Consider the following 22,503-nt stretch of genomic DNA (forward strand, 5'->3'; position numbering starts at 1 on the left):
GGGGGGGAGGTGGGGGGACTCTCTGAGTTGAGGTGCGATGGTGTCACAAAGAACAGCACCACCACCACCACCACCACACATGCACGAATAGACGAAGGGCGGGATAAGAGCAGCAAAACTTTTTTTTTCAAGCCCCGACGTATGAAGAAAAAAAAAAGCGACGTCACGATACCGACAGACGTGGAGAGCGGTGCGCGCGCACACACACCTCACCGAGAAGAACGGTGGTGGGGAGAGGGGGGGGGGGGCAGAGATATAAAAACAAGTGCCACAGTGTACGGCCTTACTTTGATCTTCCTCGACGTCTACTTTGCGTGTGTGTGTGTGTGTGTGTGTCGGAGAGGGGGGAGGGAGGGAGGGAGGGAAGTTCAGGAAAAAAAAAGAGGGGAGAAAGAGGCAAGCCAAGGTACCGTGTGGTGGGTGGACAGCAGTAAACCTGATTGACGCGGGGGGGGGGGGGGAAGGGGAAGGGAAGCCGGGAGGGTGTGTGTGGTGCAATCTTTCGAAACGGCGAGCCGTTTACAGGAACCCAGAGGCAATCCATAGACGCTGCCCACACTATAGCGCATTCTCTCTCCCCCCCCCCCAAAGCGAGCTCTGTCATCATCTACACGGGGAAGGAAGAATCGTGTATTTTGCGTGAGCAGAAACATGTACGCATGTCATTGAGGGCACACACAAAGAACAACTCAAGCAAACGAGAGTTCGCAGCGACTCACTCGCTTGGTTCTTTCCTTTTATGTTGCCACCTGTTTCTTCCCTCCCCCCACCACAGTCTCTTCCCTCACCCCTTTGGGCGTGTCATTAGAGAAGGGGAAAGCTAGAGGTTGATCTGCGGGGCCCTGAGGGAGGGGGGCGTCAGAGTAGCATTTTTGAAGCATCCAACGACACACACACACACACACACACACACACACACACACGCGCGCACATACAGAGTCATGGCTAATTCGTGGCAGAATAAGAAAACGAGCCCATCATATACTTACCACCTCACTTGCGGGCGAAAGCAGATGAGATTGGCTTGGCAGCGGCAGAAGTCCCACTAGCCGGGGCTCCCGCTCGTGGAGGCGGGGGATGCGGTTGCCTCCTGGCAGCGATAGCGGGGGGTGGCACCGGCTCGTCCTCCTCTTCTTCGTACTCGGAGGTCTCCTCTTCTTCGTACTCGGAGGTCTCCTCGTCGTCGGACTCCGACTCGCTAGACTTCTCCACCATCACAGCGCCTGCCTTGGCGCCTGATGCAGGTGTCAATGCGAGTGGCCCCTTCGAAGGTGCGGATGCAAAACGCTGGCCAATGGTTCCTGCCAGCGCTGGCTTCACCGCAGCGGAGCTACTCATGGATGGCGGCAATGGCGTAGTTTGGGATGATGTGGGGTCCACGTAGCGCATGGGGCGATTGCCGAGCGTCGCCGCCGTTTCACCAAGAGATATCGAAGCAGAAAAAGTGGCTGAGCGAGCCCTGGTGGTGCCCGGAGTGATGGGCTCGTGCACCAGCTGGCGATCGAGCTGCAGAATCGACGCTTCATATGCCATGTCCTCTTCCTCCTCCTCCTCCTCCTCTTCTTCCTCCTCCTCCTCTTCCTCCTCCTCTTCGTTAGAAGACACAGATGGTGCGCCGACTCGAGCCGCGGCGGACTGAGGGCTTCGGGTGCTGAACGACATGGGTTGCGGCGGCGGACGCGAGTCCCACGGATCCGCGCAATCGTCATCGTGAATGAAAGCGTTGTTGTCGTCATCGTCCCCGACGTCCAGCGCGGCAGCAACAACAGAAGCCGCGTTTGTCGAGAACGGCACCACCGGCTGCAGCTCGCCACCACCACCACCGCCACCATCGAAACCGGTAGAGGAGCCAGCACCAGCAGGTCGCTGTGAAGACATGCGACTGACCATTCCCACGTGGCTGCCAGTGTCGTTGCTGTGGTACCGCAAACCCTGAATCATCCTGAGCTTTTGGTGAAAGAAATGAATGTGTTGCACCGCCAGTGCGTCGTCATTGGCGCCAGAGACTTGCCGGAAGACGAGACGGATCAGCACCTCCACTTCCTTGGTGGAGAAGTGGAGATAGTCCAAGCTGGACACGATCTCGTTGACCACGTCTTTGTTGAAGATGTACCGCAGGAAAAGGGCTGGCCGAGCAAAAAAGCGTGACACTGCCTCCCGAACGTCGCCATCCGCCGGGAGCACCAGCTGCAGCGTAGTCTGCATAACTAGGAGGTCCGTTCGTAGCCGCATGAGACCGGCATGTGAGATGGCTTTGTCACGGAGATGAGCCAGCTCCAGCAAGATTAGCTCGCTCGCCGGTCTGCCAGCCGTCAGGCCCGTGTACTTGATTTTCTTCGTGTAGAGGTGCTGACGCAGGATAGCGTAGAAGTTATGCACACGTCGTGCGTAGGCCTGCACAAAAGTGTCAGCGGCACTGGACGTCGCAACAACGTCATACGAGACATCGCGCAGCTGCGGGAGGAAGAGAAATGCCAAAAAGCGCGCCTCCACGGAGAGGTGAAAAAGAGCGACCTGCGCAATCGAACACAAGCGGACGAGGTGCCCTGAGAGGCGGATCTCGTGATGTGCGGTCTTGTCGCCGTCGATGAGAGCAAAGGAAGTGGTGTCGCCAACACGCAACTCATGGGTGAAGCGGTAGCCTGGAACGCAACAGTCCGTGTAGTTGCGCTTTTTACTAGGGTGATCCGGCCATAGGTAGTGGAGCAGCACATCGCATAGCCACTCGGCCGAGGTGCAGAGAAGGGCAAACGCGACGATGGTACTGTCATCCCGAACGCAGATGTCCCGTGGGTCCATCCGGCCGATATGTCGGTCCACCTCAGCCGCCTCCGCATCTGCACCACCGGTGTCGCGTCCACTGTCTGGCGAAGCGGTATACGATGTCTCTAGCACGCGCATCGCCTCCAGTACGGACACCGTCGGGTTTGAGTATTCATGTCCGCTCGTCCGCTCCTCACTGTTAAGCTGATAGTACCGGTAGAGGTCTTGATCAATGTACCTGTGGGCCTGCAGCATGTTCTCCTCGTCGACCAGTGCCGCCCACCTACGATTCGAGACACCGGCAAACGCATCTTCAAAGGGCCCGTTCAGCAGTCGATGAGCGAGCGTGCCGCGGCCGAGCCACTGCACCTGCCGCTTCAGGAATACGACCAGCTCCGTGATGAGCGCCTCTGACGTGTTCTGCTCCACCTCCTCCGCGAGAGATTCGGGGAGGATGCGGCGCACGTCACTCATCTTCGCCAATACCTGCCCCACGTAATGCACACAGGCAAGTATTGGATACTGCACCCCGTCCACAAGGACGGTCGGCCAGGCGCCACTGGTTGTGTTCAACCCCGGGTGTGGCACGCCACTACGCGGCGATGTACCGCCCTCCTTTGCGGGGGTCGGAGGGAACACTACTGTTGCGTCTGCGGCACCACCCACACCGCTGTAGGTGTCGCCAATACTCATGAGCAGCAGCTGCAATTGTTGGGAGTGGAAGGCGTGCAGATTAGGAATGTAGGTGGCGCGCAAAAAGCGCTTGAAAAAGCCAACGACGCAATCATTCTCGCTTAGTGAGCGAAACTCAGGAATGCGATCGCAGCTGCGGCTATAGAAGCGGGCTGCGCACTCGTAACACGTCAACGCGTTCATCGCAGTGAAGACGAACCAGCGGCGCAGCAGAGTGGCGTGCAGCAGCACCAGTGGTGCCCCGGTCCCGCCAACACCACCGGCACTCTGCCCACTTTCTGCGAGCGCGATGAGCCTAGCCCGGTCGCCCTGCATGGCTTCAAAGTGGTGCGCCTGCCCCTCGTTGGTTCTTCGAATGTCTGCCTGCGCCTTCTTCACTGCGCCCACCAAGCTGAAGGAGACGGCACCCACCTCCTCTATCATGCGCAGCAAACCGCCTGACTCAAACGTTGACAAGAGACGATCCAGGGTTACCGTGTGGTCACCTTGTTTCTCAGAGTCCCGCACCATGGTGGTGGTGGTGCGCTGCACGCGACTAGACAACTTCTTCTGGCGCAGGAAAGGGAGCAGTGTGACTATATCGTTCGCTTCACTCTGAGACTCCTTTGCGTCACAGATTACGTGGAAGACAAACTCCATGTGGTAGTTCAGCTGGGACCACAACACCTGCAGATCCCACTGTTGCTGCATCTCGCGCACCTCAGCCACCAACTTCACTCGCACAGCATCCTGCAGCTTAGCGGAGAACGCCGTCTGCAGCCTGCGCAGCACCGACTCGGCAATCGATGGGTACTTGGCGCGCGCCTGCGCGCACGCGCGGTCAACGTCGTTGCAGATGCCCCTCAGCGTGAGAAAACGCGCACGTCTGTCAAGAGCAAGGAAGGGGGACATGTCACCGGCAACAGCACCGGCGGCTGGCTCAACGCTGCCGGGAGCCCTTGGACTCGACTGTGCGACGGCTGCAGCACCCACGGCTGCGGAGGCACCTGTCTCCTTAACTCCAGCTGTCAAGGGTTCCAGCACGGCATCGACTTTGAAGAACTCCAAGAACTTAGCCACGGCATCATCGACGTCGTTGTCACCACTGCCAGTGGGTACGGTGCGCGACGACGACGAAGACTCGACGTTCGTAGTCCGTACATCGAGCAAGAGATTCTCAGCGAAGTCAAGTGCCGTCGTGAGAGTGTCGTGCAACCAGACCGCGCCTCGCAGCGGGACGTCCATTACGTCCCACTCGCGCGACGTCGCCTCCGCCACGAAGGGAAGCGGCCGGACGACAAAGGGAGATACAAAAGGAAAGTGCGCCACCAAGACGACTTTCTGCAAATAATCTGCGTTGCGAAGAATTTTTTCCAGCTCGGCGAAGAGGGCACCGAGCATGGCGCGCAGGTCACGCGCCTGGATGGTGGCCAGGGCTTCGTCAAACGAAGTCAGGTCGCTGGCGAGGTCCAGAGCCCGCACGTATGTGCCGCGAATGGCGGCCTCCGCGTCGTCGCCACCAAGGCTCGCCCCGCTCCGGGTGCGGCGCCGCCACGTGTCATACAAGGAGAGAAAATGTGCAATAAAGCGCTCTATGCTGCGAGTAGCGCGACTGAAAAACGTTTCGTGGCAGTCATCCATCCTGCCCAGAAGTACGAGACTTTTGACGCACAGCGGCACGAACTTGAGGTAGTTGCCGAATACCTCATCATCTGTTGGATCGTCGAACAGCGTCTCGATGATTGCAGCGAGCGTGTGCTCCTTCCTGGCGGACTCGTCAGCGCCCGCCGTCGTCGTCGAGCCTGCAGTGATGTCATTTTGCATCGCGTTGCCGCCACCACACCCGCGCATCCCCCCACCAGTGCCGTCCTCTTCGTTATCGGGGTCGCCACTGCCAGGCGCGCCAACACCAGCCATCTTCCAATACTTGAAGACGGTGTGCTGGAGGCTTGGGGCAACCGCGCTGGCTTCTTTCAAGTCCTGCTCGCTTCTATTGAGCATCTCCTGCAACAGTTGTGCATCCGCCTCAACGAGACGCTCATGCCGAAAAACGCAAGCCAAGAGGTCGTCGATGATCAGGTGATGCAGCGTCGAAACGGTGGAGTTGTGCGCGTCGCGGAGGGTTTGCACTGCCCGCACCCCATTCATCTCCTCGCTCGCGAGTAGTCGCGCCTGTGTCTGCAGCTTCTGTACTGCGGCGAAGTAGTGTCGATTCCGCACGAGACTTTTTATCTCCCCTTCAGAAAGAACGGCCTCGTGGATGCGCTCCAACGCTTCGGCCATGAAAAGCGACTTGACGGCACGCAGCCGCAGCACCTTGAGCTCCATGGCGTGGCTTTGCAGTGAGTCCGCCGCGTCGGCCAACCCCTTCTTGAAACTTGCCAGTGTGTCGCCACTGCCGGAAACCGCTAGAACGATCTCGGAGAAGTCAGCGATGGCACTGTTGAACTCATCGTGGTGGGCATCGATGTAGTCGCCGAGATCCGCGTCGATCTCGGCCTCAAGGTCCTTGTAGTCCAATAAATTGTCTTCAATCTCCTCCGGAGACGCCTCGCCGCCGGTGACGTCCGAAGCGATGATGCCGACAACGTGTTCGTGAGGCACGAAGTCCTCGCGGAGCAGCTCTTCGTCGACGTCTTCGAATAGGTCCTGTGTGTTCAAGACAAACTCGCGATCAACAGCGGAAAGCTGATCAAGCTCTTCCTCTTCCAGTTTATCTTGGTACTTGGAAGCGATGGCCCTTTGCTGCGTCGAGATCGCGCTGTCCGGCATCTTTGCTTTGAAGAGTTGCCGAGAAAGGCTCGCAGTGATTAACGCGCTTCGCTGTGCATTTGAACCAGCCGCGGCGGAACTGCTACCGCTTTTGGCCTTCGCGCTGCTGCTACGATCCCCACTGCAGCCCACGACCGCGCCGCCGCGGCTGGATGTGTCCCTCATGGGCGGTATAGGGAGAGATGAAGCGGCGGGGGCCGTCGTTATTGCAGGTGATGATCGCCCATGACCGCTGGTGTAATCGTTGGCGTCGTATTCGTTTTCGTTCTCTACAGAAAATTCCTCCTCGACGTCACGATCGCGGAACGGGTGCACGGCATTCCGTTGCTGACCCACCGCTGCCAGCGTCTCTGCAGCAGCGCTGGCAGAGAGCGCGAAGGGCCCCCCTGCGGTTGTGGTTACATCGTCAAAGCGGCCAAAGCTGCTGTTACCGGCTGCCGAAGCAGCGTTCTGTCGTAGGAGAACACCAGCCGTACTGCTCAGACGATTGCCACTGAGTCCCGTCGAGAAAGGACTCGATCCACCAGCTGCGACGCCACCAAACCCAGCGCCGCCGGTGGTACCGCTGTTGCTGCCTGAGGAATAACGCCACGCACACATCTGCAAAAGAAGCAGCAGCAGTAGAAGCCACGGAAAATCCACGAAAAAAAATAAGTCCCCATAAATGCAAATATATAAATAAATATATATCGCCTTATGTGAATGAAAAAGTGTGAAGCAGGGGGAAGACAAGTGAAAACTTGGAAGGACGCGAAAGCGGGCACGCACCATGGGGGAGGGGATGGGTGGGGTGGGTGGGTGGGGTAGGGGTGGGAGGAGGGAGGAAGACACCATCATATACAGTACCCAAAGCTGCGAAAGGCGTAAGGAGCGGCACAATTGATAAATATATGCCGGATGATACCCGAATGAAAGGGGCGCACACACACACGCAAGGCTACATGGCAGCAACCCATCTTAGTGGAGAGGGGAAGGGAGGGGAGGAGGAGGGGAGGGGGAGATCATTACTTTGCTGTTGTTCTTGTGGCCAACGTCTTACTCCGACATACAACGCGCGCGCACAAACACGTTCCTGCCCTCACATGCCCATCGTGTGGTGCGAAGCAGCGGTGCACACACACGCACGCTACAGCCATGACGAACCCCGTCATCTCAGCACAGACTCGGCCCCACACTACACACCAGTGCAGCAGCGCCCCACCGTGATACTCGTCACGCGGTGCATCCCTCGGTGCGGCGCAGGTTGCCCCATCCCCCAGACACACGCACACACCCGGTGGACAGCGAGGGCTGCGGATCAGGCGCTCCAGTCACCTGGACAAATCGTTGTTTATTATGTGGATAGCACAACGGTCTTCCGGGACGCTGGTCGTTCCCACGCAACGCCATCCAGGACACCACCACCACCACCGCCGACATCCGCCTAGCGGTAAGTTTCTCTGACACCCCCCCCAGGCCCCTTCACGCCCGTGGCACGTGAGCTGGTCACCCGCCAGAGGTGGTCCTTGCATTGGCAGGGGGGAGGAGGAGGAGGGGGGGGGGGTGGACCCCCCTCAAAGATATACTTCGCGACAAACCGTAAAAGAGGCAGTGGTTAATTTGCAGTGTCAACGAAACCAGCAAAATGGGTAAAGAGAGAGCGCACGCACAGGGGGGTGGGAGGGGAGGGGGGCGAAGAATCGAGTAGGAGAAGGCAAAGATGCAGGAAGATGGCGCGATGTGCAATGGGTGCAGCGCACTGTTTCCGTTGAGGCGGACCGTAGCCCTCGCCGATGGCGAGCGTGTGAGAGTCCGTGGCCACGAGGTGATGCGTCAACCAGTGCCGTGCTTGTGTAGGCAACTCCTTTTCTTCTTCTCCAGACCCGCACACGCACACAGACACACACCTGCCCACCCGTCCCCGTGGCCTCTTCCGGCGAGCCTGCCACTGTTGTCACCAAGAGGGAGAAGGGGAGCATAGCATGCCTTGACTGTGTTCGAGCGTAGGGAGGGAGACGCGCAAGAAACTTCTTTTTTGTTTGCTTCGGTTTACGTGCACTTGAACTAAGAAAAGAACAGAAATGAACGAAAAAGGAGTGAAGAGAGCGCCGCCGCCGCCGGCCGCCTCCTCCTCCCCCTCAAAACACACATCACCAACCGCCCCCCCCCTCCTCCCCCTCAAAACACACACACACACATGGAACAAACGCATTCGTTCCATCGGCTCATCTCCTGCTTTCCCTCTTCCCCTTTTCTGCCGAGAACACACGCCCACGAAACATTCCGCAGGGGAACAGCCGTGCATGCGGGTGGGCATCTGTGTATGTGTGTGTGTGTGTGAAGGCAGAAAAGGGAGCAGGGAGCAAAGAAAGGGGTGCGGGAGGGGGGGGGGGACGAGAGGGAAAATATGAGGAAGAAGAGATAAAATGGACGACGAACCCGTGTGGTTGCGCTATGTGACCCGATACACACAAAAGACCTGACCGTCAAACGCGCTTTGCACACATGCACGCGAGCAGCACGACCGTAAGCAGCAATGTCCGAGGGTGGGGTGGAGGGAGGGGGGGGGGGAACAACCCAGTCCTCCGCCGCCGCCGCCTCTGCTTAGTTCTTGGCGAACTTCTTGCCCATCTTATCGGCAGAGCTCTTCGACACCACCTCCAAGACGTTGTAGCGGATCGTCTTGCTCAGTGGGCGGCACTGACCAATGATGACCTCGTCACCCTGCTTGGGGTCAAAGGCCGGGCTGCAGTGCACGGCCAGGGACTTGTGGCGCTTCTGGTAACGCTGGTACTTCTTGATGAAGTGCAGGTAGTTGCGACGGATGGTGATGGTGCGGTCCATCTTGATCGAGTGCACGGTGCCACGCAGGATGCGGCCGCGGATCACCACGTTGCTCGTGAAGGGGCACTTGCGGTCGATGTACTTGCCATTCAGCGCCTTCGCCGGAGTCTTGAAGCCCAGACCAATCTTCTTGGAGTAGCGGATGTGGCCGGAGCTGTTGACGTGCTTGCGGTTCGGGCGGTGCATGTTCTCATTCACCGCCGTCTGGCGCTGGTACGCCTTCTGGTGCTGAATGGTGGCATCCACCTGATGCGCCTTGAAGTACTGGGGAGCAGCGGACATGGTGCTCTTGAGATCAACAAGAAAAGGGTAGCTCAGAACGTCCTGGAAAGAATGTGTTGTGGGGCATACATGTATACAAGTTGATGAAGTCCATGTGCATAGATCACATAGAAGGAAGAGGGGGAGGAAAGAGATCGTGGGGGGGGGCGGAAATACAAATACCCAAGAACAAAAGAGAAGGGAGGGGGTTCAGTGAAATACACATATGAGGGCGAAGTACAAATGGGGAGGGGGGAGGGGGGGGCTGTGATCTCGGGGAAGGAGGCGTACAAAAATGAGGGCTGATCAATAAGCGTTGAGCGCGCCCTGCATAGACTATGGTCCTCTGAGAGAGGGACCTCCGTGTAGCGAATTAGACAGCCTGCCTTCCACCACCACCCCCCGTAAAAACGAGCCTGCGGCATGTCAGTTCTGTGCAGATAACAGACACATCCAGCATCGCGGAAGGCATAGTGAATCACTTTCTTCGCAGGAATTCGAAATTCGCGCACCCGTTCGCCTTCACGCACTGTCCAGCTGCGTCAAGTGTGTGTGTGTGTGTGTGTGTCATCTCATCTATTTTTCATATTTCATGTGAAAGGGGGAAAAAAGAAAAGATGTGAAAGCACCGCTAAGTAAAGGAACGCGGTTATATCTATATCTATATATATAGAGATATATAGATAGATAGATATATAGATGTACAGACGCAAAAAAAAAAGAGGGGGCGCAGCGTGCTACACACAAAACTCCAAGAGCAACAAACAACAAGCGCAAATATATATATATATATGTTCAAGGTGAGGGGAAAGGGAAGAGAGAGAAAAAGAAAGCAGAGATGCTACTAGGCATCACCACCTACACCGATCATTCCACCCAAACAGATTTGGGTTTGGGAAAGGGGGAAGGAGGGATGGGAGGGAAGGGAAGGCGTAGGGGGGGGGTTCATTGTCCTGAGCACTTTGTCGCAGAGCGCTCTGCCCTTGGTAGGAAGCGAAGAGAGGGAAAAAAAACGCGAGGGGTACCGCCAGACGGTAGAGAGAGGGGGAGGAAGAAGGGAAATGTATGGTGATGTCTAATAGCTTTGTCAGACCATGTCAAGCAGAGAGGCACCCGAAAGTCGCCACGAAAGAGTCCGCATCAGCACACGATTCGGTACATGGAAGTGCAAATGAGAAGCTGCACACCTCAATTGTCGGCAACAACTCGGTATCGGTACGGCGAGCCACACATACACTAACAGGTAGTCAAGTCAAAAATGAAGACGTAAGCAAAGGAGGGGGAGGGGGAGGGGGAGGGGGAGGGGGCTAACGCCTCGGAAAGAGGGGAGCAAACAAAAACAATAAAAAATAAACTTCGCTGCCGACACACACACACACACACACACACGTAAACAGACCAAAAAGTCGCGGCAGTCTACTCTATTATCTATATGTATATATATACATATATATACATATATACATATCAAGGGACAAAACAAAAAAAAAGTGAAAATCGACGCTGCTACCCCTCCCCCCCCCGCCTCCGCCCCTCTGCTGAAGCGGATACGCCACAACCACGCACGCATCATCATCTTCACGCGCGTTCTCCCCCCCCCCCTCACGCGCTTCACTGCAGGTGCACCGTATCGTCCGTAGTCTCAGCCCCACACTGCAATGGAGACGGCGGCGCAAGCATTTTGCCCCTGTTCGTCTGAATTCTCGGCTGAGAATCAGCGCCGTGCACCGGCGGTGGCGGCGGCCCCGTGGCGAGGCGAGAGGCGACAAGCGCGGTCGACGCGTCGGAGGCACTTGCACCACGGGCACCACCACCACCGGCACGACCAGGGAGGGCAAAAGAGCCACGAGAGTCTGGCGGGGTGCTCTTCGCAACATCGAGTACCGCGGTGGCCTCGCGCTCCTCCTCCTCCTCCTCGTCGTCGTCACCAACTTCGTGTAACTCATATCGGCCAGAGTTAGAGTAATCGACAGCAGCGCCGGGGCCACTCATAGTAACCTGAGATTCTAATTGGTCACCAACGACTCCCCCACTAGTACCGTAGTGCAGCCCCTCTACCATCTCCTCCTGGCCATAGTCTTCGTTCAGCAGCGGAGTGTGGGGGCGGCTTACGCTCGGGCCGACGTGCGGCAACGACGACGGTGGTAACTCGTCCAGGCCGATCGAATCCCCGTTTTGAAAGCGGCGCTGCATCGACGACGAGATCGCGTTGGGGGAGCAAGCGGGTCCTTTGGGGATGAAGCTGTGGTGGCCGCTGTGATGATGCGGTCGCTGACCGACCTCGCCATCCTTGACTGGCCAACCGTCGCCTTCAGGGGGTGCGGATGCGGTGGATGCATTGGGGTTCACAGTGGCGGCGCGGTTGTCTGCATAAATTACCTGTGGAGAACTGCTGTCCGCATGCCCATCGGGCTGCACAACAGTCGAAGAAGCGGCGATCGCGGCGTCAGGGCTGCCCATCCCGTGGTACTGCAGCATCGCCTTCCTCCACTCTTCCTCTTGCAGCTTTGCCTCGCGTATCAAGGCGTCGCGCGGGTTTTGTTTCGACAAATGCCACACCGCCAAAAGTGCGTTCAACACTGTGGCGACCAGAGATATTATGTATGACACACTGAGCTCGATGTACGGTGGCACAGAGTTGTAGCCGCCGATGCCCGCTTCTCCAGTGCGTGTGCAAAAATTGAGGTAATCCGTCATGATTTGGTTCTCCCTGGTGATACTGAATACCACAACAAGGCCAAGCACCATCAACAGGATCTCCCACATCATGACCATGTCCTTGCGGAAGACCACATAGTGATAACGGATCTCATGCGTGTTGGTATCGAACCACAACCGGTTCGTCGCACTGAGCACGGCGTGCACAGCTGTGATAGCGATGAGGCAACGAATATTCACCACGCCACGACTGACAAAGTAGCCAACGTTGTCTTTGCTCATTGTGTACCGCACATTCTTGAAAAAGGCGTGGTCCCGGGTCACGTTGAACTCGCAACCATCAACCAGGTACGGCGCTTTGAGTGAGAGGGCGGAGCTGAGGAAAAAGCTGTTGGTCATGGACGCCCGTGCGGCCATGCTCGTTCGGATGATGGCGGACAGGAAGCACGCGAATTGTATCAACACAATACCGACGTTTATGCGCGACCACCAAAACTCAACACGGGTGCGCTTCAAATGAAACGCCTGCTGGTCTTTGCTGTAGATATGCATTTCGACTGGCGAGGGAGAGGGAGAGGGAGAGGGGGGGAGGGGGGTCGGTGCAGGGATAAAGTGGAAGGGGGGAGGAGGATACCGCACCACAAATTGTACGCCGACCGGCACAATAATAATAAAAATGGCAGGGGAGGGGGAGGAGGGGGTTGCTCGGACGTCTGCGCGTGTCGCAAGCAAACAGCAAACAGCAAACGGCAGGAAAAAAAAAAGAGAAAGAGACTGGAATATGATGCGCTTCTGTGGTGCTCCCGTCTGACCAGCTGTGTTTCCAGGCGGGGGAGGAGGCGCAAGAGTCACGCACACTCACGCTGTAAAAGCACCGGCGATGCGAAAGGGGGTTGGGGAGGGGGGGAGGGGGGGGGATGAAGCACACGGCCACGCACGCAGCCAGATTGTGAAGCAAATTAAACCTGGGAAATGTGGTGCTCTCTCATCTGTATGCCTCCGCTTTGCCTCAATGTTTCGATCTCGGCCTGCAGCACCCGTGCGAACTACAAAAAAAAAAAAACTGGGTTGTTTGTGAAAAGGGGGAAGAAAAAAAAGAAAGAGGGGCACGTGTTGTCTGTGCTCATATAACTCTGGAAATACTTTCGCTTCAGACGGGAGGCGACTCATGTTCATGTGCGACAATCAGAGAGAGAGAGTGTGTATGTGTATACAGGAGAAAGGGAGAGGGTGCGCAGCATATACAAAAACAAACATAGAGGTCAAGAATGGGGTGCAACAAGAAGAGAGGACAGAAAGTGAGAGTCGAGTTGCAGAGAGGAAAATGCAATGGACAAGGGGGAAAGGGAGGAGAGGAGAGGGGGGTCGAGCTAGCATCTCCCTCTCTTACACACCCACGCAAACATACATACACATACACATACACACTCGTTTTTCTCGACACGCTTCACGGACAGAGCCGGCCATCCGCGCCACTCACGCGGGTCTTTTTGCCATCACCTCATTTCCTTCACCACAGCGTGTGTGTGCGTTGTCGTGCGTGTACATGTATTTAGTCGGTCCTCTTCAGCTCTTTTTATGCGCCTTCATCATCTCTCAGAACCCTCCACACATGTATACACACACACACACACACCGAGACATATACACATATATACATATGTATATATATATATGTATATATGCATCCACAGCGACAGCCACACAGGGCGTCCGTCCAAGGCGCGGTTCCATTCCTTTTTTTCTTTCTTCTATTCTGTTACGTTTCTCCTCGATGCACACACACACACACACACACACACAGACACCAATAATCACGCACCAAACCCACGACGGGACAAGTGGGGGGAAGGAACGGGGAGATGATAGAGTTTCATTCTTCTTTTAGATCAAAAAAAAAGAGGGAAAAGAATTGACAGACAAAGAGAGGGGCGCGTGACAGCACCACAACGCACGCCTCTTTCCGACGATCGAGAAGGGGAAGGATAAAAGAAGAAGAGGGAGGGAGGTGTGGAAGTGGGGGGAGGGGGGGGGGAGTCGAACCCCGTCAACACGCGTAAGAGAACGAGACACACTTGCACGCTTGCATGTCCTTCTCCTCCAACGCAGTCGCTTAGTCCACCACTTGCCATCCATCCCCGCACACACACACACACACACACACACACACGCAGAGGACACACGCCAATATGACAGGGGGGAGAAAGAAAGAGAGCTGTACGCAAGACACGTCAGGGAGGGGGGGAGGACGAAATGAGCGAAGGCACAAAGACACCCATCCTCCTCCCTCCTCCCTCCCCCGCCAACCACCATCACACCACTGCTGCAGAGGGAAGCAACGAGAGGAGCGGCGGAAGTTGAACAAACGAAGAAATGCTCTATGAAGAAAAAAAATCATCCGGAGGAGATGCACGCATACATACATGTATATTTATATTTATATATATATATATATGTGTGTGTGTGTGTGTGTGTGTGTATTTCTGTGCGTCTTCACAAAGAAAGAGTCACACGTGGGAGCGTGATGGAGAGAATGGACACACGAAAGACTCTCCTCCCCCACCCCCGCCTACTTCTCCTTCCTCCCCCAGATCCCGTTATCGACATAACTACACATGTCATTTGTTTTCTTGTCAATTAGCTTACTTGTTCATGTACTGGCTCTCGTTCAGTTGCGTGTTGATGTCCGTCAGCTCCTCGACCTTCATCTCGAAGCGCTCCTGCACCTCCTTCATGATGCCGCTATCCGTATAGGTGCGGTTCTCGCGCTTAATCTCCTTCTCGTCTGTCGTAATGAAGGCCACCGTCAGCCCTTTCGTGCCGAAGCGACCGGCACGGCCGACGCGATGAAGGTAGCTGTCCGCCTCCGATGCCATGTCGTACTGCACAACGAGGTTGATTCGGTCAAAGTCGACGCCTCGGCCGAAGAGGTCGGTGGCGACCATGATGCGGGTGTTGTTCGCCTTGCAGCTCTCGTAGACGCGCAGGCGCTCCTCCTGGTTCATGCGTGAGTGAACGGCCTGCGAAGGGAACTTCATCTGCTGCAGCTGGCGGTTCAGCGCCTCGCAGCGCTCCACCGAAGAAGTAAAGATAATTGCCTGGTTGAACTCCACAACGTCGAGAATCTCCGCCAGCCGACGCGTCTTCTCCGGCTCCGTGACGTTCATATAAAACTGCACAAGACCGTGAAGGGTGAGCTTTGCGCGCTGATCCACGTAAATCTCCGTCGCGTCCTTCATGAATTTCTTCGCCACATCGCGCAGCTCGTCCGTCATCGTAGCGGAGAACATCATGACCTGCTTCTCCTTTGGGAGCTTCATGAAGATCTCCTGCACGTCACGGCGCATCTTCACGTCCTCTAGGCAGCGGTCGAACTCGTCGACAACGAACCACTTAACGTGTGTCGTGTCGAATGCCTTGTTCTGGATGAGAGCCTTCAGGCGGCCTGGGGTGCCCACGATGATTGCCGGCACCTCCTTCTTGAGCTGCTTCACGTTCTCGTCCTCTGGGATGCCGCCGAAAAACACACCGGTGGTCGCATACGGGAGGTACTTGCTGAACCGCTTGAACTCCTGCTCGATCTGGTAGGCCAACTCGCGGGCGTGCACCACTACAACGGCCTGGCAGTACGGCTTCTGCCCCTGGGGCACTTTCTCGACCTGCTCCAGCAGTGCGAAGACGAACACGGCAGTCTTACCCATACCTGACTTGGCCTGCGCAAGAATGTCCGCGCCGAGCATCGCCTTGGGCAGCGCCTGGTGCTGCACCTCCGACGGATGCTCGAAGCCGTTCTCACGAATGGCGTTCGAGAGTTCGCTCTTCAGGCAGAAGTCCTGGAAGCCACCGAGGGCGACGGCGCTGTGAGTGCCCATTCCGACCCCCATCGGCTGCGCCGCCACAACGGTGGTCTTGACATCATCGCCGTCAAAGTCCGCAAGAGCGCTGCTCATTATCGCTCAAGAAAGGTATCACAAGTGAAGAGAGAAAAGGGAGGGAGGGGGGGGTGAAGGGGCGGAGGGGCGGAGGGGGAGGGGGAGGGCTGCTATGGCTGTTGACTACTCTATTTTTTGTTGATGTAAACATTATGTAGAATATTTTTGAAAAGTAAACAGAGGTTACATGCACACACATATATATATATATATATGTATGCAGGCGGAGAGGAGTAAAGGGAATGATACAGGGGTGTGCGTATTGACGCATGCCCCATCCATCCACCCACCCCAACACACACACATACAGTTGTCGATGGGGCCGGTGATACGGACATGCAACCAGAGAGAGAGAGGGAGGGAGGTAAAGAATGACAGAGACGTTAAAGGGGCATATGTACACCTTGACAATCTGAGGAAAAATGGGCAGTGGGGCGTCGTCGGCGATGAGTCTCGGCAACAGCAGGAACACCACATCCGTCCTCCAAGATGACTCAATACCGAGTGCGTTGAGCAGCACAGACGTTGTCCCCCCCCCCTCCCCCCAATGCTTCTCTCTACACCATCACTCCTTCTCCATGGCGGCCGAGAGAAATTATGAGGCCAAACAACAAACGAGATACTTTCGTTTAAAATGGGGGTACGGTGGATCTGGCGTAGTGACACCACCTCCCCAATCATGGGGCAACGAGAGCTGCCGCACACCTCGCTCCCCATCATCTCTTCTCCCACGCCTGCATCCCCCCCCCAGTAGATGCTTGCCACTCGGGTACTCTTAAAATGGCATCAGTTCCCGCTCACTTGAGTGTCCACGCAGAAGGGGAGAGGGTGAGGGTGAGGGGTGTGCGCCTACGCGCTGGCGCTCTTATTCGGGTATGTACTTAGAGTATGTGCTACACTACGAGAAAGAGAAAAAAAGGGGGTCAATCGTACAACGACACCACACGCACACCCACACACACACACACACACACATCGATTACATGAGCATGGAGCACGCACTCACACGCACACAAGCGCTCCCGCTTTAAAAAAGGGGGGGTATAACACAACATTCGAAACAAGGAACAGTCATTCGAATCAACGGCAGAAAGACTGGGGGAAGGGGGGGGGCGCTGCCACGTTAGCCATACGACTTTCTGCTTCCATGAAAACGGCCACCGCAACCCTCACCACCACCACCACCACCACCTCATCCTCCCTCCCTCCCTCCCCTCATTGCCTTCCCCACCCCCTTTTTTTTGTGTGTGTGTCTAATAGACTCCCTTTGCTGAACACGTACGCGATGTCCTCATTTTTGGCAGACATGGAAAAAAGACACAAGACAGCAATCAGAGAATAACAAGGAAACAGGTTATACGCTATAAAGACGGGCGGGGGAGAGAGGAGGGGGGGGGGGCTAGGATAGGGGAAGGAAAGCGAGAACAACGAAGCCCGAGGTGATCTATGTGTGCGCATGTGTGGGCGTGGGTATGAAGTGTTTCGTTGTGGGTGTGTGCTGTGCATCTGTGGGTATGCGCTTTCTCGCCCTTCAAGCCTCTCGGAAACAGCCGCCACCTCTACACATGTACACACACACCACTACACCACTACTAACTTCACAAGCAAAACACGCACAAACAGAAAGAAGAGAGAGACATTCACGCATATATACACACACGCTTTAAAAAATATACGTTCATGTACAGGAAACGTCAAGGTCATGCTTGTTTGACCTCCGCCAAACGTCTCCCCCCCCCACCCCTTCTTCCTCACTCCTTATATCCCCCGCCCCCCCCCTCCTCTCATCCATGTTTTCTTCCTTTTTTTGTTGCGGTGGTGGTTTTTTCTGTGCTCTTTTTCAATGTTGCTTCCTCCTTCCCCCCTTTCCCCCTCCTCCCCCCTATTCTACGTTCCTATAAAATCAAAACCACAAAGAAAAAAAAAAGAAAAACGCCGCAGAGGAGATCGTACTCGGGAGGGAGACACACACACACACACACACAGACACAGAAAAACACACAGGAAAGGAGAACACCTGAACCAAACGCGGTCCATCTGTGAGGACGTGGCTCGCACCGACTCCACGCAGAGTCACCAATCAGGGGAGAGAATATAGGCTATCGAAAACCATCGCCGACAGGAAGAGGGAGGGGGGGAGGGCGAGAGAGACGAAAAGCGCTACAGGCGAGATGTGTGCGGTAGATTTAAGAAAAACAAGAGGGAAAGACGGGAGAGGGAGGGAGAGAGAGGCGCGGGCGAGAGAGATGAGCCAAACAGGAGCCTCTCTGCCCCTTTTGCGATCACCATCATCACCTCCGGGTCCACTGGACCCCTCCCGAGGCGGGCATAATAGCGCTTCTCGGCAGCCGCTGCCGCTCAAGTCGGCTGCACCTGTGTCCAACACCCAATCCATCAGTCCTCTCTTCTCGACCGCTTTCATCTGGCCTAGGCAGTCACCTGCGGTGCTTTAGCCGCTGCTTCCCCAGCTGCAGCAGCCGCGCGATCGGCGAGCAGCTTCTGTGTGTGCGCCTCGACCTGATCACGCAGCGGACCGTTCTCGAACTCGAGGCGGCGCAGGAAAGCGTCCTTGCCGTAATGCGCCATGTACTCGAAGTCGTTGCCCTCCAAAGCGGCGATGTCCTCCACGAGGTACGCCGGGTCGTTGTAGTAGCCGAGGACGTAGTTGGTGAGTATAATCAAGTTCGGGGCCTTGCCCTCCTCCACAAACTTGGGTCCGAGGAACTCGTGATAGTCGTTGACGCGCGTCATGAGCTCATCGCGAGAAAGGTTTTTGTCGTAGGGGGCTAGGAAGCGCCGCCAGGCGTAGTCATAGAGATCCTCGTCTGACATCTGCTCGTGCAGCTTCTGCGTGATGACCATGTAATCCTCATTCCACGCCAGGTTCCAGTAGTCTTTCACGCGGGTGCTGGCGCACGTGCGGCTCAGCATCGGGAAGGTTGGGAGATTCATGCTGCGCGCGAGGTGGCGAAGCGATTTGCGGCGAATTTGGTAAAACTTCAAAAAGCCGTCGTACATCTCCGCAGCCGGGTGTAGCACCTTCGGGTCGCGGCGCACGTTGTTCTTCTCAAACAAGTCATCCCACCCGCGCTCCTGCGCCGCATTCCATGGGTACGCGTGGAAGTCAAAGTGCCACTTAGTGTCCATGATGTAGGACGGAGCGCTGCGGTAGCGGTACAAGTCCTGCGCCTCACGCCACGCCCTCTTCTCCTCTTCGGTCTTGGAGAAGCACGACGGGGCAAAGGTGTCGCTAGACAACCAGAAGAAGGTTGGAAGGAGCGCGTAGCCTCCAAAGAACAGGCCGACACCAAGGCCCTGCGCCATGCGCCAAAGGTCGTGCTTGTAATGCATCAGCTGCGCCAGCTCCTTCTGCGACACCTCCTCGCTAAGCTTCATGTCCACCCAGATGTTCTTGTCCTGGCAGTGGCCACGCTTCCAGTAATCTGGGGTAAACACCTCGGCCTGCTCGTGGTACTCTTGGGGGCCATGTTGGTAACCGCGGTTGTAGATCTTCAGCCAAGTCGAGAAAGCATCACGCGACTGGTTGGCAAAGAGCGCCAGCCCAGGAATGAAGTTCGCGCAGTTCTTCTTGAGAACGCCCCACGTTCCCTGCATGATGGTGTGCGTGTATGTGTGGGTGTGTGTTGGTGCGTGGAAATCGGAGTAGTGGGTGTAGCGCAGATACAGGAGATACCTGTACGCTAGGCGTGGGCGATGTGTGTGTGTTTGTGGGGGGGGGGGGGGGGTATGCTGGAGCCACGATATGAAGGCTGTGAAGAGACACAGAGAAAAAAAGACGTGGGGTAGTGCAGGAGCAACAGTCGTAGTGTAGATGGAATGATGTACGTCGGGAGTGTGGGATTTGGATGCAAGTAGTGGTGACGTGGAGCAGTGAAGAGGAAAAAAAAAATAGAGCGGGTAGGAGAGGCCACACACAAAAAAAAAAGGAGAGAAAGGACAGGAGGATTAAAAGCAGTGTGCCATTCGAATTCGAGTGAACACTCGGCGAAGAGAGCGGACGAGTCGCGCGCGTCTGTGATGAATGTTGAGCACACATAACAATGCGAGGCCCACAGATCCTACACACATCGCCGCCGCCATTTCCAATGAACCACATCACCCTGAGGGGGAAGGCCTTCCTCGCCCGCTTCTTTGAATATGTCTAGGTGGTGGTGGTGGTGTTGGTGTTGGAAGGGGGGGGGAGGGGAGGGGAGGGGGAAGGAGTATACACATGCACCCCCACCAACTTTTTTTTTCAATTTTTTTTCTTTTCGCCTCTCCTTTGCCTTTCTGTAGATCTTGTATACCGCAGATCGCCCCATAAGCATACGATGAATATACAACACACTCCGACACAACACCCCCTCCACCCAAGCTCACAAACAGACACACGGCGATGCACCGCCGAGGAGACAACTGCGCAAATAAATACGGACACAAACACCTGATGACATGCACGCACATCGCACCACAACACTCCAAACAGCTACAAAACCGTGCACCCCTATCATGAGCTTCTCCTTGAGGCTAAGAGACAGAAAAGATTGAACGGAGGTAAAGGAGTAGCAAGTGTACCACCCCCCCCATGTGACACGCGAGATCGACCACAGCAGGGTCACAGAGCCCCGCTCTCTCTCTAGAGCCACCTCTAGAAAATGGCTACACGCCCTCCTCTGTTGCCACACTTTCCTCGTGATCCTCCTCCTGAACACCCTCCAGGAGTGCCACAAACATGTCTGCGTTGACCAAAACAAAATAAACGCTGGCAAACAAACCTGTCCACCAAAGCGTCTGCAGCCGCCCGCTGCGGTACTGTCGCTCCGCCTCGCTTGATAGGACCAGGTCTGCATCTTCCTCCACTGCCGTCTCGCGCGGTTTTAGGTTGTATGTGCCACTGTCGGCCTCGAAGAACTGGCGACGCATCCGCTCCACATACTGGAGGAGACCTGGGCACGCCTCCTGCACTCGTCTCTGGTGGGCTCTGACGCTTGCCGAGGCCTTACTTACATCAGAGTGCATGAAACTCGAGGCAGCAGCATATACGAGCGCATCAACATACGTGGGCCGGGCTGTACCCAAAAAAAAGACGCTACCCTCTTCGGAGGCCGCTGAAGCCGTTGATGTCCACAACGACTCCAAAGAGGCAAAGGCTTTGTCCACCTCCACTTCCACCTCTCTGAGTTTTGCGAGAGCTGTCAAGGACAACTGCCCTTGCGGCACCTCGGCAACAGCGGTGCCGGAGTAGAAGAACGGGTTCGCGCGCAAAATCTGCCCACGATGTGTGCCACGCATCTTCTCCCAGAAACTGACCAACTTCCACTCGACGTTGTGGCGCAAAACTGCCGTGTAGATGGCGGGGTCAAAGTGAGTGATGAACAGAAAGGCGGGGAACAGACAGCTCGTTGTAAGCGCCTCCACACAAACCGCCGTTGCAGCGTGTGCGCTCGGTACCGAGTCAACAGTACCCTCACTGCCAAGGCGCTTGAGACACGGCATTAAGCCTGCACAAACCTCCGGCTTCCCCTTGGCGGCACCGGGGCTGCTCGTCTCCGCAGCGACAGGAGACCCCGAGGTCGCTGACGGGATCGTCAAGACGAGGCTGCGAAGTCGGGCGTCAGCGCGGCTGTAGCGCACCTCCGCAAAGTGCAGCATTGCCTCCACAGCAAGTGCATTCGGATCCACTGTGGGCAGCGAGAGGGCTGCAGGATACCGGGCGAGGACTGTCGTCGTCGCAGCAGGTGGAGGGGGTGGGGATGGCGGTGGTGGTGGGGACATCGCTGAGGTCGTCCCGATGGTAAGCGCGAACAAAAACGGCCTGTCAAAAAAAAAAAATATGTATCAGATGCGTAGAAATGCGCAGCGAGAGCAACAGATGAGAGAGACACAGCATGGGTATTTGGAAAAAAAAAGAGTGCGGATATATGCGCGTGTGTGCGTCGGTGGATGTGCGTGCAGGAATCTGCTCATCACGAAGCAACTGTTCCCTTGGAGCAGGAGGTCTGCAAAATCGGAAGCGCGCTTGAGTCCATTTCTCTTTGTGTTTATCTCGGGAGGGTGCACGCATGCAACTGTGCCAAGCAAAAAAAAAACAGGACGGTAAAAAAAAAAAAAAAACGATGGCGCCCCCTGCGCACTTACGCGCACGCCCATGCATGCACGCCGATACAAGCAAATGTGCTCCACCCACCCCACCCCCCTTGAAATCAGCAACGACGCAAGGGCAGTTAAAAGAACACACGAGGAGCCCCCTCGCACCTACACGCATACCGCCCCTTTGTTTGTAATGGGCGCAAGCGTAAAGGTGAGGCTGCGTGTTTGTTTAAAGGCACGGCGAAAAAAAAAACGTGAGAGAGAGAAGCTTTGGAGGATCGCGCAACCCCCTCCCCGATAACGTAGATCGAAGTGGGCCTCACACACCGGATGCCCTTTGTATATATTTACATATATACATACACAACTGGAGAAAAACGCAGAGGCAAGGATACACACTCCGCCAAGGGCACTTGTGAGGTAGAGCCAAAAAGGAAAATGTTGACCAACTGTGAACGACGCACACACACACACAAAAAAAAAAACACGGACAGAAAGAACCAGGGGATAAACATTCAAGAAGACCCAAAAC

At 56.0% G+C, this 22,503-nt stretch overlaps 6 protein-coding genes across 6 annotated transcripts; all 6 read right to left on the minus strand.

The window, feature by feature from the left end:
- Window positions 1-993: 993 nt before the first annotated feature.
- On the minus strand, window positions 994-6,807 carry JKF63_05141 (uncharacterized protein; the record flags this gene model as incomplete). Its single annotated transcript, XM_067901110.1, has 1 exon — window positions 994-6,807. One exon carries the CDS (start codon window positions 6,805-6,807, stop codon window positions 994-996), a length of 5,814 nt encoding a protein of 1,937 aa, XP_067757473.1.
- Window positions 6,808-8,790: 1,983 nt separating this feature from the next.
- JKF63_05142 (uncharacterized protein) lies at window positions 8,791-9,312 on the minus strand (the record flags this gene model as incomplete). Its single annotated transcript, XM_067901111.1, has 1 exon — window positions 8,791-9,312. One exon carries the CDS (start codon window positions 9,310-9,312, stop codon window positions 8,791-8,793), a length of 522 nt encoding a protein of 173 aa, XP_067757474.1.
- Window positions 9,313-10,902: 1,590 nt separating this feature from the next.
- JKF63_05143 (uncharacterized protein) lies at window positions 10,903-12,501 on the minus strand (the record flags this gene model as incomplete). The annotated part of the gene is made up of 1 exon (XM_067901112.1): window positions 10,903-12,501. The coding sequence occupies one exon, from the start codon at window positions 12,499-12,501 to the stop codon at window positions 10,903-10,905; it is 1,599 nt and encodes a 532-aa protein (XP_067757475.1).
- A 2,090-nt stretch (window positions 12,502-14,591) lies between these two features.
- JKF63_05144 (uncharacterized protein) lies at window positions 14,592-15,899 on the minus strand (the record flags this gene model as incomplete). Its single annotated transcript, XM_067901113.1, has 1 exon — window positions 14,592-15,899. One exon carries the CDS (start codon window positions 15,897-15,899, stop codon window positions 14,592-14,594), a length of 1,308 nt encoding a protein of 435 aa, XP_067757476.1.
- Window positions 15,900-18,308: 2,409 nt separating this feature from the next.
- On the minus strand, window positions 18,309-19,496 carry JKF63_05145 (uncharacterized protein; the record flags this gene model as incomplete). Its single annotated transcript, XM_067901114.1, has 1 exon — window positions 18,309-19,496. The coding sequence occupies one exon, from the start codon at window positions 19,494-19,496 to the stop codon at window positions 18,309-18,311; it is 1,188 nt and encodes a 395-aa protein (XP_067757477.1).
- Window positions 19,497-20,540: 1,044 nt separating this feature from the next.
- JKF63_05146 (uncharacterized protein) lies at window positions 20,541-21,656 on the minus strand (the record flags this gene model as incomplete). Its single annotated transcript, XM_067901115.1, has 1 exon — window positions 20,541-21,656. The coding sequence occupies one exon, from the start codon at window positions 21,654-21,656 to the stop codon at window positions 20,541-20,543; it is 1,116 nt and encodes a 371-aa protein (XP_067757478.1).
- Between the last annotated feature and the right edge of the window lie 847 nt (window positions 21,657-22,503).

Source organism: Porcisia hertigi, chromosome 21, assembly GCF_017918235.1.
Source record: "Porcisia hertigi strain C119 chromosome 21, whole genome shotgun sequence".
NCBI classification, from domain to species: Eukaryota; Euglenozoa; class Kinetoplastea; order Trypanosomatida; family Trypanosomatidae; genus Porcisia; species Porcisia hertigi.